General features: G+C 51.4%; 6 protein-coding genes across 6 annotated transcripts; 2 read left to right on the top strand and 4 right to left on the bottom strand.

Moving 5' to 3' along the window:
* Positions 1-476: 476 nt before the first annotated feature.
* MRS44_010523 (uncharacterized protein) lies at positions 477-1,056 on the bottom strand (the record flags this gene model as incomplete). Its single annotated transcript, XM_046274122.1, has 3 exons — positions 477-623; positions 681-847; positions 900-1,056. 3 exons carry the CDS (start codon positions 1,054-1,056, stop codon positions 477-479), a joined length of 471 nt encoding a protein of 156 aa, XP_046128443.1.
* Positions 1,057-1,885: 829 nt separating this feature from the next.
* MRS44_010522 (uncharacterized protein) lies at positions 1,886-2,896 on the top strand (the record flags this gene model as incomplete). Its single annotated transcript, XM_046280202.2, has 1 exon — positions 1,886-2,896. One exon carries the CDS (start codon positions 1,886-1,888, stop codon positions 2,894-2,896), a length of 1,011 nt encoding a protein of 336 aa, XP_046128444.2.
* A 332-nt stretch (positions 2,897-3,228) lies between these two features.
* On the bottom strand, positions 3,229-5,998 carry MRS44_010521 (uncharacterized protein; the record flags this gene model as incomplete). Its single annotated transcript, XM_065620146.1, has 5 exons — positions 3,229-4,554; positions 4,827-4,858; positions 5,024-5,412; positions 5,514-5,813; positions 5,853-5,998. The coding sequence occupies 5 exons, from the start codon at positions 5,996-5,998 to the stop codon at positions 3,229-3,231; spliced, it is 2,193 nt and encodes a 730-aa protein (XP_065476335.1).
* A 561-nt stretch (positions 5,999-6,559) lies between these two features.
* MRS44_010520 (uncharacterized protein) lies at positions 6,560-7,613 on the top strand (the record flags this gene model as incomplete). Its single annotated transcript, XM_065620145.1, has 3 exons — positions 6,560-6,805; positions 7,032-7,063; positions 7,112-7,613. 3 exons carry the CDS (start codon positions 6,560-6,562, stop codon positions 7,611-7,613), a joined length of 780 nt encoding a protein of 259 aa, XP_065476334.1.
* A 188-nt stretch (positions 7,614-7,801) lies between these two features.
* On the bottom strand, positions 7,802-9,451 carry MRS44_010519 (uncharacterized protein; the record flags this gene model as incomplete). Its single annotated transcript, XM_046284261.2, has 1 exon — positions 7,802-9,451. The coding sequence occupies one exon, from the start codon at positions 9,449-9,451 to the stop codon at positions 7,802-7,804; it is 1,650 nt and encodes a 549-aa protein (XP_046128447.2).
* A 654-nt stretch (positions 9,452-10,105) lies between these two features.
* On the bottom strand, positions 10,106-12,882 carry MRS44_010518 (uncharacterized protein; the record flags this gene model as incomplete). The annotated part of the gene is made up of 3 exons (XM_065620144.1): positions 10,106-11,038; positions 11,087-11,918; positions 11,957-12,882. The coding sequence occupies 3 exons, from the start codon at positions 12,880-12,882 to the stop codon at positions 10,106-10,108; spliced, it is 2,691 nt and encodes an 896-aa protein (XP_065476333.1).
* Positions 12,883-13,303: the final 421 nt, after the last annotated feature.

Here is a 13,303-nt window from a genome sequence, read left to right as displayed (position 1 = left end):
CTCCCTGTAGGACCTCTAATGTCTGGCAGGGTTTCAGCGCCACGAGAAAGCCTGTGACGTTACTGGAATTATCACCAATGGTTAATCTCAAGCATCAGTTCTTGATACAATGCCTCCCTCACAGAATAATACAGACTTAATAGCTTCAATAAACATCAGACAACTTGATTCCTGCAGGCCAAGGCTGAATCTGTCCATCAAGTGGATTCAAGGTCCCGGATTCTGGCCCAGCCGGACAAGGAACATGTCAGTTCAAGCTAAAACCAATGATGGCGCGGATCGTCATCCCTCCACCTCCAAGAACTTGCGTAAATGGCTTGCACACCTGTGACGATCGGTGAAACGACGTTGATCTCGATGCATTCCTCTATTCGTCTATTGGCGTACCCGTCCAACCACCCTCCAGCCCCCTTTGCACGACACCACCGGATATCTCCAAACAACGCCAGGTGTTTCTCAAAAATCACTGACAGCTTCTATTTCTGGGATCCAGAAGATGTGGGCTCGCCCGTTTCTGCATTGATCTCAACGCCTGACAAATCACCTGCCGGCACCATTTTGTGAATGCCGTCAAACTTCTTGTACTTGAGTGAATCAAGGTCCACATCGTTGAACTGTCTCACCTGGAAGGATGTTAGTTCTTGACACAATCCAAGCGGCTCGTGGGTGAAGGTACTTACACTGATGCCGTAGTATGGCTTATCGGGCTTGAATCTCTTGAAATCAATGCCGATGCTTGCACCGCACTTGGGACAAAACATGTGGTCGCGCGTCTTGGTGTTGAACTCGTAGCGCGACACACGTGCTTCCGAGTCGTGGTGCCATGTTACCTTTGGGTGAAACGGGTCTTGGCAAGTAAGCGGCTCATCCTGCAGGAGAATCTGGAATTGAAGACTTACAAACGAGGAGGTACCCTCCGCGACGACAGATGGAGCAATTGCAGTGGAGGACTTCGTGCTCGGGCAGGGGTGGTGAGAGCGTCACTGAGAGGCTGATGTAGCCGCAGTGGCAGCCTGCCTCGTACGTCGCTTCGGTCTTGGATTCTTCGGTTGCCATGATGATAATTGTTGCAAAAGGAAGTAAGAATGAGAATACTGGCTGTTGGAAATTGCCAAAATCGGGGGGCGGATGGTTAATAACTTCCGCCTTTGGCTCTGTATAAATAGATCTCCAGCTTCCTATTTTGGACTCCGACACTCCGAAACTCATGGGGAATTTCACCGACTGGGTCTCGCTAGATAAGAGGGGGTCAAAAGGATGGAGATCCTGGACCGAAATATAAATCCTATTCTCCCGCCCCGGTTGAGAAGGCGTTGGTATTTTCCTTGAAATAGCACTCATCGGATGCTATATCCGAGTCTGGAACGGATCACCAAACCGAGGCGGCGAGCCGTGTTCCGAGACGACCTCTGTATGCAGCAATCACAAGTAGCTTATTAATTCGCTCCTTTAGAAGAGCCCTTGGGTTTATTTTTAAGGAGACTCGTCATGTCTTGAACACGAAATTGGGAACCAGCGTTATTTGTCAGACGGATTGTAGGAGGCAATCTGCTCACCCTAGACAATGTCGCCATTTCACAAGTTGAGGATAACAACAATAGGGGTGCAAATGAAAAGGAGAACCGAATATGTCCGTGATTTTACCAGTCACTTTTGCTGTTGAGATTCTCACATCCCGTTCGTTGCCATCTTCTTTCACTCCGCCTGTCTTTCTCAGCATCATAGATTGCCAGCGCCTCGCTAGCGAGTCGAGCTTTATCCAGCCTAACAACCCAGAGCTTAACATCGGCTGGCATAAATATGTGCTAGCGGCTTGAGTTCTCTCAAACACTCGGATCTCAAATTCTTCTGTCACAGTATTCTTGATTGACTTAGGAGCTGCAATATGGGCCAGACAACAGCGGCGCGGATTGCCAGCCGCGATCTCACCACAGAAACATCCTCAGAGCAACTGGAGAGGATTGGGATGGGCTTCTGCGGCAGCGTCTGGGCCGATGTGAATTCTTTAGCGAACGAGGCCGCTTCATGCATGAAACGAGAGGATGGTGGACCTGGCAGGTCGATAACCAACGAGTACCATATCCACCGGCTCGTCAACGATGCTGTCAATTCAAATACCCGACACGCTGCCAGCTTTCGCATACCCCTATGCCGTGGCTTTCTCAAAAAGAGCGACGCGGACTGGTCGAAGATCCTGTTGCGACTGCCGCCAGGTTCCACGGCCTGCAATGCCCTACTCAGCGAGAAAGTTCAACCTGTGTCAGAGACTGCCCGAAGATTGTTGGCGGTCAATTACGCAAAGGACCATGATAGTGAGGTGATTGTGGGCGACAAGAAGAACGAGCACTGCCTCATCCGACCGTACCTTGGTCGCAGGAGACACGGCTGGGCCAGAAGACCGGGAAAGCCTGCGTTCTTCAGTTTGCGGAATTTTCCTCTTCATATCGATCAAATGGAAGAACTCGGTATGCCGATTGAACCATACGCAAAGACAATGGCAGAAGGCCTCGCCTTTCTTCTCTGGGTTGCGAGGGTCGATGCCAACGACGTCGAGTTTGTCCTTGCCTGCCCTCGCCCGTCAACCTCGGAATCCAGCAAGTTTGAAGCAGATATTTTGGGACCCCATTCCATGTGGATTATAGACTTTGACTGCTGCAACCCGTTGCCCATGGATGAGGAAGGGGTAGAGATTGCTGCTCGGTGTTTCTGGAGGAATGACCCCTTCTACCCACGGCCTGGGAGTTCCAATGCCGCCGATGAGAGGCTTTGGGGGATTTTTCGGGAGCAGTTCCTAGCAGTTAGTGAGCGGATGCTTGAGGATGAGTTGTCATGTGTGAGGGAGCTCCCGGTGCGGTTGATGGACAAGATTATGGAAACTAGAGGCAAGCTCGACTGAAGGGCACAGGGCAACGATCATTGCCGCTGTCAATATATACAGCTTCAACGTCAATGTTGGATTGTGGTAGAAACTAATCTGCCTCTGAATGGATTGCTAGAGCAAGGGAGGGACGCCGACATGTAGCACCAATGCATTCAAAATAAAGAGATGTGATTCCAATCCAAGTACCCTATCTCATCCTTGTTGACAAAAATGCAATAAAAGTGTACCTTGAAACTGTAAGAAATACCCCATATGTATGTGATGAGCCTCGGTTGCATCGAACTGGCTCAAGGCCGACGATTTTGATCTTCCTCGTCGCCCTCGCCATTGAAACTGACCTCACCGGCTCAACTGTCATATTCTTCCCCATTACTGCCATCTTCAGAATCCACGTCCTCCTTGGAAATCTGATCCTCTATCTCAAGCTCTCGGTCCTCTTCAGGTTCTGGTCGAGGCGTAAATCTAGACGGAAGGTCCCAGGCCGAGCTATGTATCAGTTCCCGCAACTCCTCGATGTAATCCTCGATGCTCCCGACGACAGCATCCAGATCTCCTTCCTGTACCTGTCCGGCAAGAATCCGATACCACTTATGAAGACCACTTGCCCATTTTCGTTTCTCTTCGACCAGAGTTTGAAGTAGGAACCGTGCAGTAGTTGTTTCCCCTTGTGAAAGTGCGTGCGAAACTTGCTTGAGGCGTGTGATGTCTTGCTCGGCCGTCCTGTTTCGAATTCCCTCATAGAGATTGGTGAATGCTCGCTGTTCTTCAATAGATGGGCGCCGCCCATGGCCGAGGTACCCTAGAGGTGCATAGATGACGACCTGAAAGATATCCCAGGCAGTAGATCCATTGATATTGAAGTGATTGAGGTCCATCCCCGATAAACTCAAACTATCAAGGTACTGCAAGGTTTGCAGGCTGCAGGAAGCAGCAGCAATGTGAAGCAGAGTATTGCCTGAATCATTGATAACATGTAAAGAAGCCCCTTCGTCCACGAAAAAACGGGCAACGTGGATTCTATTAGTCGCTACCGCGTCGAGTGTCGGGGTGTTCCCTTTGCAGGTTTTCGCTTCAATATCAACGCCTCGGTGTGTGAGAAGGAGTCGTGAAATCTCTCTTGCGGCCTGTTCATCTTGCCTCTTGGATAAGCCGACCGAATTGGATGGATCGACCGAATTGAATAAATCGACCGAATGTAGTGCTGTCTCTCCATGACAATTGCCAACCGATGCCCGAGAGCCTGTAGTAAGGAGCAGCTGGACTGTCTCGAGTTGGTTGAGGGCGGCAGCAAGATGTAGTGCTGTATTTCCCCAGGGATCCGTCGCCTCTACAGTCCCTTTGATTCGAGATAGGATCCGAATGCACTCCAATTTGCCGAATCCTATAGCAACCATGAGAGGTGTTGCACCCGAGGAGTCCGGGAAATTAGCATCGGCGCCTCGGGCAAGTAGGAGCTCAACAACTTCCAGCCCATCCCTTCGTAGGATGATGGCAAGTTCTAGTGGTGTGAAACCGTTGTCTGTGAATTCGTTGACAGTCCAGGGCTCGTCGTCAAGTGCTTGACGGATGAGGGATATGTCGAGGTGTTTCCAGATGGCTTGACAAAGGCGCGTATCGTAAACTTTGCTGCTTTCATCCGCCGATGATATAACTTGATTTAGGAGAGACCTAAGCTGGTCTGTCAAGTCTGGAAATAATATAATGTGCTTGGCTAGTAACACTAGGCTTCTGTGAAGGAATTAGCGCCCGAGCAGGGTGTAGCCTCCAGCTGGAATCAATCAACAGGGAAAGGATTGGTACCGTGGAAAGTTGAGTAATGGCAAGAATTCCCTCCATAGATGTAGAATCACCTCTACATGGGCGAGCTTATTACAACGTAGAAGAAGCTGTCCAACTTTTATGTTACTTGACAACTACTTTTCATGCGTTTTGGTCTGCAACTCACCTCGATAACGTTGTGCTGGACCAATTCATCATCTGGGTAAACACGTAAAAATCCAGTCCTGATCGCATCGCAAAAATTCTCAAATGGGCCAATAATTGACAGAAAAAATGGGTTTATGGGTGGTAGCACTCTTTTTGGGCGGAGAGCGACTTGTAGTCCTATCGCTTTGTGATATGAGGCACCAAACGACACCATACCTTCCCATAGCCATGCAGGTGGGTAGTACTTGAACTCGAAAGCAGTATCGGTGGTTGCACTGCAATGTTTATGGCTGCAAGCTGCCTGCTGAGTCCTAGGGGCCGATCTGTATTCAACCAGCAATGACCCAATGAAAGGGATTGCCCAGTTTGCTTTTCGACTTCTGTTCTGGCTGGAGTGACATCGGCAGCGACAGAGATGAGAACATCTGCTTATCCTCATGGCGGTGATGTACGCCGGCGATGTGTTCTCATCACGACGAGAAAGCTGGGGTTGAGTTGAACTGTCAGGAGGCGAGGCTGGCTCTGCAGCCTCAGATTCAGGGCGTTTGCTTTTCTCATCCTCCGAAGAATCACTGAAATCGATGAGCAAGGAGGCTTCTGGCGGTCTGCGATTTGACATATGTATCGTGAACATCTCGAATTGATGTTGAAGTGCGCTGACTCTGCTCCGGGTTAGCCAGCACCCACACCCTGACCCAACACTTACTGTTCACAGACAAGGCCCCTACTTTGAGAAGTAAGAGCGAAATGAAGGTTCATCTTGGCGTCCATGGCCTTTTCGCGTAGCTTCTGCAACTTGTCGCTTTGCATTATCCACTTCCGCTTCTTTGCCCTGGTGGTGTTGTCTGGCGACCCTCTCCCACAATGTTCGACGAAGCCTTGAAGCTCATTGTTGATTTCTTCGAGTCGCCGAGCAGTGCGCTCCAGTAGCATACTTCCTGTTGCGCCAGATACTAAACTAGATCCTGATGCGCTCTGGACGTCATTGAGCATCGCTGTGATGAGACTGATCTATCCAGGTGTAAGCATTCTTGCGTGAGTTGACCGGAACGAGTGACTTGCGTCCTGCTTGAGCTCGTTGAACTCATGCTGGATTTCGGGAATCTCGTGAACAAGCCTGACGATATGCCGACCCGCGCCAATGGCTTGGCCAAGAGCCACTGAGCTCGCAACGCCCCCCAAGATTTCCATGGCAATGGGAGGGGCCACGTAGTTTGTGTAGCTGTGAAAAAGGCACACAGAGCAGAGATGAGGGGAAGAAAGCAGGCTCTGAAGGAAGGTCTTAAGAGGTTAAGTGAATCAGGCTGGCGGCATGGTGAGGCGAGCAGGGCTGATTCAACCTACAACCGCTGCACTACGCATTCTGTATCCTGCATGCTGCGCCCCCTCAACTATGTGGCGTGACATGGCTTTTGTGTGGGGGCTTTTTTGAGGCCTTTGAGGATGGTCTTGGTGTTGTACAGCAGAACTGACGTGGCGATGCCTTCAAAGCTGCAAATGGGGGCCCTCTACCAATGCTATGAGGGCTGCAGCCGTAAGCAAATTGTTATTTGAAATACCGAAATTACAACAAACGCACTTCCCAGATTGATACAGAGCCTTGGGCAGCTATTCTGCTGATGGAACGAGTATGGGCATGGAAGATATGAGACAGCTCCGGAGCCGAGTCTCGCTCTTATTCTTTCACTCCATAGGTCGCTGCGGCATAGCTAGACAACTATTATTCATCCCAAGCACCATTCTATTGTCACCATGGTCAACGTCATCGGCATCCCCGGAGTCGTCGCCAGCGTCTTCACCATCCTCGACAGCGTCTTCAACAATGTGCCTAAAGGCCGCAACTCCCTGGTCTCCGTCCGCGCAGCCCTTGACAAAAAAGATGGAAGCGGCACGATGGGAGGCAAGATCGGTTTGATCCGGACCTGGAACAACAACCGCGACAAGCTGGGGGAGGAGTCTAACCGGAAGATCGGAACTGGGGACCTGATAGAGGTGCAGGTCTCCCAGAAGAGTGGCTAGCAGGCTACGTACGTCTCGCTTCACGCCAGCAACGATGCCGTCTGTATTGCGTATGTTGCTATTACCTGGGTTGGGGGCGAGAGGTACGCCTGGCTGGGTGATTTTGGTCGGGTGTGCGGATTACCTTGGTATCCAAGCAACGTCTATGTGAGTGAAGCTGAACTACCGAAACAAGCCAAGATCGAACTAACACTTCTACTTGAAGGTCGATAATGGAAAGCAGCAAGTTTTTAATATGTGATTCCTTATAGCAGATATTCATCACAAGCTAACAATCGCTCCCAGCCAACCTACCTGCACATGGATCGACGGCGACGGCACCAATGGACTCTTTGCCAATTCCATCAGCATTCACTTCCCAACCTTTGCCCACGAGCCCAACAAGCCATACTCGAAAAACCCCAAGAGCTACTGTGGCATTCAAGGCTTCTTGGGATACCAAGACCTCCAAATGCGACGACCTGTGCCCGTGCCGAACAACCGCAAGAGAGCCATCGGTCCTCAACGTCGAAACACATCAGGCACGCGTGTAGTCGTAACTAAGGAAGCTGGGTATAACACGACGGAGCTGTGCACGTCTGAAATTTCCTGGGGTCCTGACTTTGTCTCCCTTGATGAAGGCCTCTACTGTGACATGGACAGCCGCGAGCTGTTGCCAGTTTGCAACGAGGACAAGGACGTTGTTCCATGTTTCGATGCTAAGGCTATGAAGATTGAGTACGGGGACAAGGTTTTTAGAGATGAGATTCCCCAGCAGAAGGAGTTTACCGAGATCATTCAGTGGTAGTGCCACAGAGTCAATTGCTACTGGGCGAGCTTGACTGTCATGAGGCCACATTGGTCACTACGCTCATTTCTTGTGAATTAGGCGCTTAAAATTGATATTGGTATATCTAAGACATTGGATCAGGGGATCTATTGGGTGGAAGTGCTTGTAACAAGCATTTATGTAGAAATTAAAGAACTCGCTCTGACTTATTGCCCCTCACGAACCCAGTCGGAGGTGAACCCAACGCCTAGAGACTCCGTAGCCTTGTATAGGGCCTCAATTTCGGATGAATACTCGTCCACCGTCAGCTTGCGCTGGACAGTTCCTTTGCCTGCTCTTAGCATAGGCTTGTCAGCGGATGTAAAGATGATCATGTCGTGGTGGATCCTGCGGCTCAGAGAAATCGGCTTGTTTGCAGCTTCAACTGACGGCCAGATTGTATCGACCAACTTGTTCTTTTCTTCTTCGTTTGCCGGGGGATTGACAGCCTCGATCAACAGACCTGATCGAGGGTACCCGGTGCCAATGACCAGTGCCGCGTTGACGGCAGGGTTGGAATCAATGATGCTCTCCATCTCAACCGGGTTCAAGTTGGCTCCACTAGAGAACACAATGACATCGTCAGTGCGTCCCCGATACAGCCAAAGGTTCTCCTTGGTCGGGTGCTTTGCGTAGAGGTCCTTCATAGGCCACTCGTCCAAATCGGGGAATGTCTGAAAGAAGGCCTGGTACATGTCGAGCTTTGGGTCCCGAACGATGAAGTGCTCGTACAGGTCTTCCGAGATTTGACGAAACTCTGAACCGACGACGTGGCTGTAGCTCATGTATTGCCAATCTTCTTTGTCGAGGATATGAGAGGGGAGAGCACCGCTTTCGGTGGTCCCAAGACAGTTAAGGAGTTTTGTTTTGGCGGCAATGGCGTCCCCTACTGCCTTGGGGAGGGATCCTCCTCCAAAAGTAACTTGGTCCAAGCGACTGAGGTTCTCTAGGTACGTTGGGTTCTTGGCGAGATCGCTCAGAATGAAGGGGGCATGGGCGCTTTGCTGCACGTTTCCGTGGACATGGATTGCATTGGCAGTCTCAGCTGAAAGCGGAAATGGCCCCAGGACTACCGTGAAGCCAGCATAGATGCACCCAGGAAGAAGCATCCCGATACCGGCGCAGTGACAGAGGGGAAAGGCCAGGTAGACGCGAGACCCAGCGCACATGGAGGGATATGTGTCTGGAAAGCCTAGGGACGGCAGTTGTGTGCATGCATCTAGTGTAGCGAGCGTTCCGTGTGTTTGAACGAGAGGCTTGGGCATGCCTGTTGAGCCAGAAGTGTGCAAGACTACAAACGGCTCTGATCTCGCCTCATCAAAGGTCTTGGTGTAAGGGTATAGATCCACGGGCTCGTCTTCCAGCCAATGCTGCAACGCAGGCATTTCCAGGACATCCATACGACGTGTCTTAATGAGTTGTCCCACGATGGGCAAAGGGAACTTCGGAGGGACCAAGAAAGTCTTGCAATCGGTCTCCTCTAGGAGGAACAGACTTGCTTCGAGAGGGTTTTGCGGCGAAAGCATATGAAGCTTGTACCCTGTCTTGACACAAGCAAGCGTGAGGATGGCATAGACGACATCTTGAGGACCGATGAATGCCAGGGTTGGAAAGTCTTGGCCACGGCCGAGGTGTTTCTCGATATACCAGGCACATCTGTTAACAGCCCGGGCAAAGGTTTTGGCGTTGATGTCTTGGAATCCATCGGCGGGATTGTTGGTCCTGCACACAGAGTAAAAAACCCGGTCTGGATCAGATATGGCGATTTCGTCGACTAGGGAAGGCAGAAGACGCCTTCCATGTTTTATTTGTGTCATTGTCAAAAGTTGGTGATGAAACTTGGAGAATGAGGATGCAAGAGCTCTTGCTTCGCCACTCTTGTCGATGAGGAGTTACAGGAGAGATACAAGTTCCTTGAACGGAGTTGAAAGAAGCCGAGACTTCAAATTTATATCTCTATGAACTCACCTAGCTAAGTCCAGTGACGCGTTTCAAGCCGTTGTTCCGGCTCCCGATCTGACATGCAGCTCGATAGACCAAGGCGGTTATAAGCCGCGGCTACAATTATGGACTCCCTGCTCTATAAGGCGGTGGGCTGATTGAGCGGCCCGAGAATCTAGAAGCGATTGACGCCCAAATAAGCGAGGTCGTCAGCTTACCTAGGAACTGGGCGGCGCGTGGGACTTGTTTTGGGGAAGTGCTGATGATCCTTTCTGAGATGGAGTAAGTAATTCACTGCCTCAATTAGAGAAGGATTCACTGCTAACTAAGGTCAGGAATATCTTGTGACAATGCTGCTCTTGAATTTAAATTCCTTTATATAGCAATTGATTGCTAGATATGGCGTCTAGAGTGGCATTGCAGGTATAGGGATGGTCTATCTGAACAGCCTCAACGCTGCGTCGTCACCAGACAAGGTATCTTGACCGCAACCCCCCGAGCCACGTCGTTCATTCATAATGCCAGCTCAACTACTCCTCCGGGGCCAATCCAGGCAGTGTCGAAGGAATAGCCTTGACTGGCCACTGATAGTTCCTCTCGTAGCGAGTGCTAAACGACCACTTTCCAGATCCGACAACCTCGGTCTTTGGACCCTCGGGCGCCGGGAGGATAACCTCCATCGTGGTTGTTGGTGGAACAACGACATCGACTTGAAGAGTGAACGCGCCCTTTTCGCCCTCAATCTCCTTCAGGTTCCAGGAGCTTGAGACGATGCCGTATGGTGTCAGGTGCTGCGCTGATGCCCACTTGAACTCGCCTCCAATCTCAGGTTGCACTCTCGTCGTCTTCCAGCCTGACTCCAACTGCTGGAGACCGGCTAGGCGCTCGACCATAAACTTGGCCACGGCACCATAAGCGTAGTGGTTGAAGCTCGTCATCTCGCCTGGGTTGATGGTGCCATCGGGCAACATACTGTCCCAGCGCTCCCACATGGTCGTCGCGCCCATGGAGATGGTGTATAGCCAGGACGGGCATGTCTCGTTTAGGAGCATCGAGTAGGCGACGTTACTGTGGCCGGTTCGTGTGAGAGCTTCACAGATAAATGGCGTACCGGCGAATCCAGTGCCGACACAGAAACCGTTGCGTCGGACAATGTCGACCAGACGCTCACCAGCACGAGCGAGCTGATGAGACTCAAGCAGGTCGAAGCAGATAGAAAGACAGTAAGAAGTCTGGCACTCTGACAGGATACGGCCACTCGGCGTCACGTATTCGCCCCTGAACTCAGCACGGGCGCTGGCAGCTTCAGACTTGTAGCGCGAAGCATCCTCATTTTGGCCCAGGATCTCTGCCACGCGGGCTACCAAGTCGAGACTGTGGATGAGGAAGGCATCGGCGACTAGATGGGGGTTCGCCTGGGCCTTGTGTGGTGCGTCTGGGGGTGCAGTGGGATCAAGCCAATCCTATCAACAGTTAGTTCTGATATGTCAACTTGGGGAAGCGATTATTACAGCGAGCTGGGCTGAGTTGGAGTCCCAAAGATGAGTAGCACCCGTCTTGTTTCTGGGGATACACTTCAACCACTCCTCCATGGACTCATACTGATCCGCCAAGACGGTCGGGTCTGCCGTCTCCTCCCACAAAGCCCAAGGAGCGAGAACAGTCACATCATGCCAGATGGCACACGGCCATGGGTTTCCCCAGAACTTGTTGTAGCTGAGGATGTTGGGTGTCACCATGGGAGGAATGCCTTTCTGCTTCCTCTGGTCTGACCACACGTCTTGCAGCCAATCTCGAAGGATGGAGACACAACCGTAGACAAAGGTTGCGGTGGGAGCGAAGAGAGCGAGATCGCCGGTCCAGCCGAGGCGTTCATCGCGCTGGGGGCAGTCTGTTGGGATGGAAACAAAGTTGCCCCTCATACCCCAGCGGACGTTGCTGAAGAGGCGATTGAGCTTGTCGTCTGAGCATGCAAATGTGCCCTGTTCCTCCATGTCTGTGTTGCAGACGACGGCTTCTAGAATATCTAGCAAGTTATCCTCTGCGGATGGCCAGTTATCGATCTGCGCATATCGGAAGCCGTGGAAAGTGAAGCGAGGCTCATATGACTCGCCCTTTTCATCTCCCTTGAGAGTGTATGCATCCTGAGCTGAGGCAAAACGAAGGGGCCTAATTCCTAGCTCCTCCTTTTCCATGACTTCAGCGTGGGAGATGGTGACGGAATGACCACGGGGTCCCTTGATGGACTTGATGCGAATGTATCCGACCAAGTTTTGTCCAAAGTCGAGCACAGTCTTTCCAGAAGGTGTTGTTATGATTTTGGTGGGCTTGACAGTCTCAATCCTGCGTACAGGCTCAGAGAAGCCAGCACTGAGAGTGACAGACTCGGAAATCGGGGGAGAATGTCGACAGCCTTCCAGTCTCCGGAAGCAACGCCAGGGCTCGACCAGCCAGGGATCTCTGCCGTCGCATCGTACTTTTCTCCATCGTATATCTCTGCCAGCTTGATAGGTCCTTGTGTGGCTGTCCAAGTGTCGTCTGTAACAACAGTATAGGTGCTGCCGTCCTTGAGTTGGACTTCAAGCTGCGCTTGAAGAGCGGTGCGAGAGCCCCAGATGTTGCGCTGGCCGCCTTCAAATCCGAGTCGGCCCTTATACCAGCCTTCAGTGACATGCACGCCGAGACAGTTCTCTCCCGAAGAGAGAAGTCCAGTGACATCGTAGGTCTGGTAGTTCAACTGCGAATCGTAGCAGTTCCAGCCAGGAGCCAAGAAGTAATCGCCGACTCGCTTTCCATTGAGCTCGGCTTCGTAGATTCCTTGGGCTGTGATGTAGAGTCTTGCTGATTGAACATCAGAGTCAACCTTGAACTCTTTGCGGAATAGGTCTGCGGGTTGGGGCTTGTCGTTGTTGTCGTCCGACCAGGGTGCTGAGATGAGCTTGCTGCTCCATTCTTTTCTGTCAAAGAGGCCAGCCTCCAGAGTCGCAGGTTCGCTCCATGCCGTGGGTTCTGACTGTCCCTTTCCTCGGGCTCTGACACGAATGGAGTATATCTCACGAGATTGGATAGACTCCTCGTGTGGCCAAGTAACCAGCTGTGAGTCGGGAGACGTCCTCTTGACGGAGCAGACCTCTGCAGCGTCTCCTCGGGTGACCTTGCTCAGCTGGAGCTCATACTCTTCCTGCGTAAAATTCTCGGGCGCATTTTCGAATCGCCACGAGATGCGAGGCTTGGTCTCATGCACGCCCAGAGTGTTTTCCGGGCGATAATGCTCAAAACGAACGTCGACGACCTTGAGGGAGGACATGATGAAGCGGGGTTACATTGACTGGCACTTGAAGTCCAGGAGGGGGATAGTTTGGACGACTTCGGAATATATTTGCTAACTCTTGGTTTTAGCCTGAAGTTCCTTCTCTGCGGTATGCGGGAGTTGTACCTTGTTGTATCGGCTGAATCAAGACCGAATTATCGTGTTAAGAACGATTCATGTAGTGTCATCGTCGGAGCATCAAGGTAACCCCTCATGCCAGGTCGGCCTATGATGGCCCGAAACGGCGACCTTCTGAGACAGCAGCCAATCGCCCATTATTCGGAACTAGTAGTGGATCTCAAGGTTACAAATGTCTCCATCCCTGTCCCCAGTTGTTGGGCTGTATCCTTCTCCGTGAACGCTTCACCTTGCCTGATACGGCAATATATGGTCAGATGAGGATGTCTTTGGTGGATCA

The sequence above is a fragment of the Fusarium solani genome (assembly GCF_023522795.1).
Source record: "Fusarium solani strain SB1 chromosome Unknown bctg00000006, whole genome shotgun sequence".
Taxonomy (NCBI): domain Eukaryota; kingdom Fungi; phylum Ascomycota; class Sordariomycetes; order Hypocreales; family Nectriaceae; genus Fusarium; species Fusarium solani.
The sequence above is the reverse complement of the archived record's forward strand: the minus strand, read 5'-3'. Positions and strand labels throughout refer to the sequence as shown.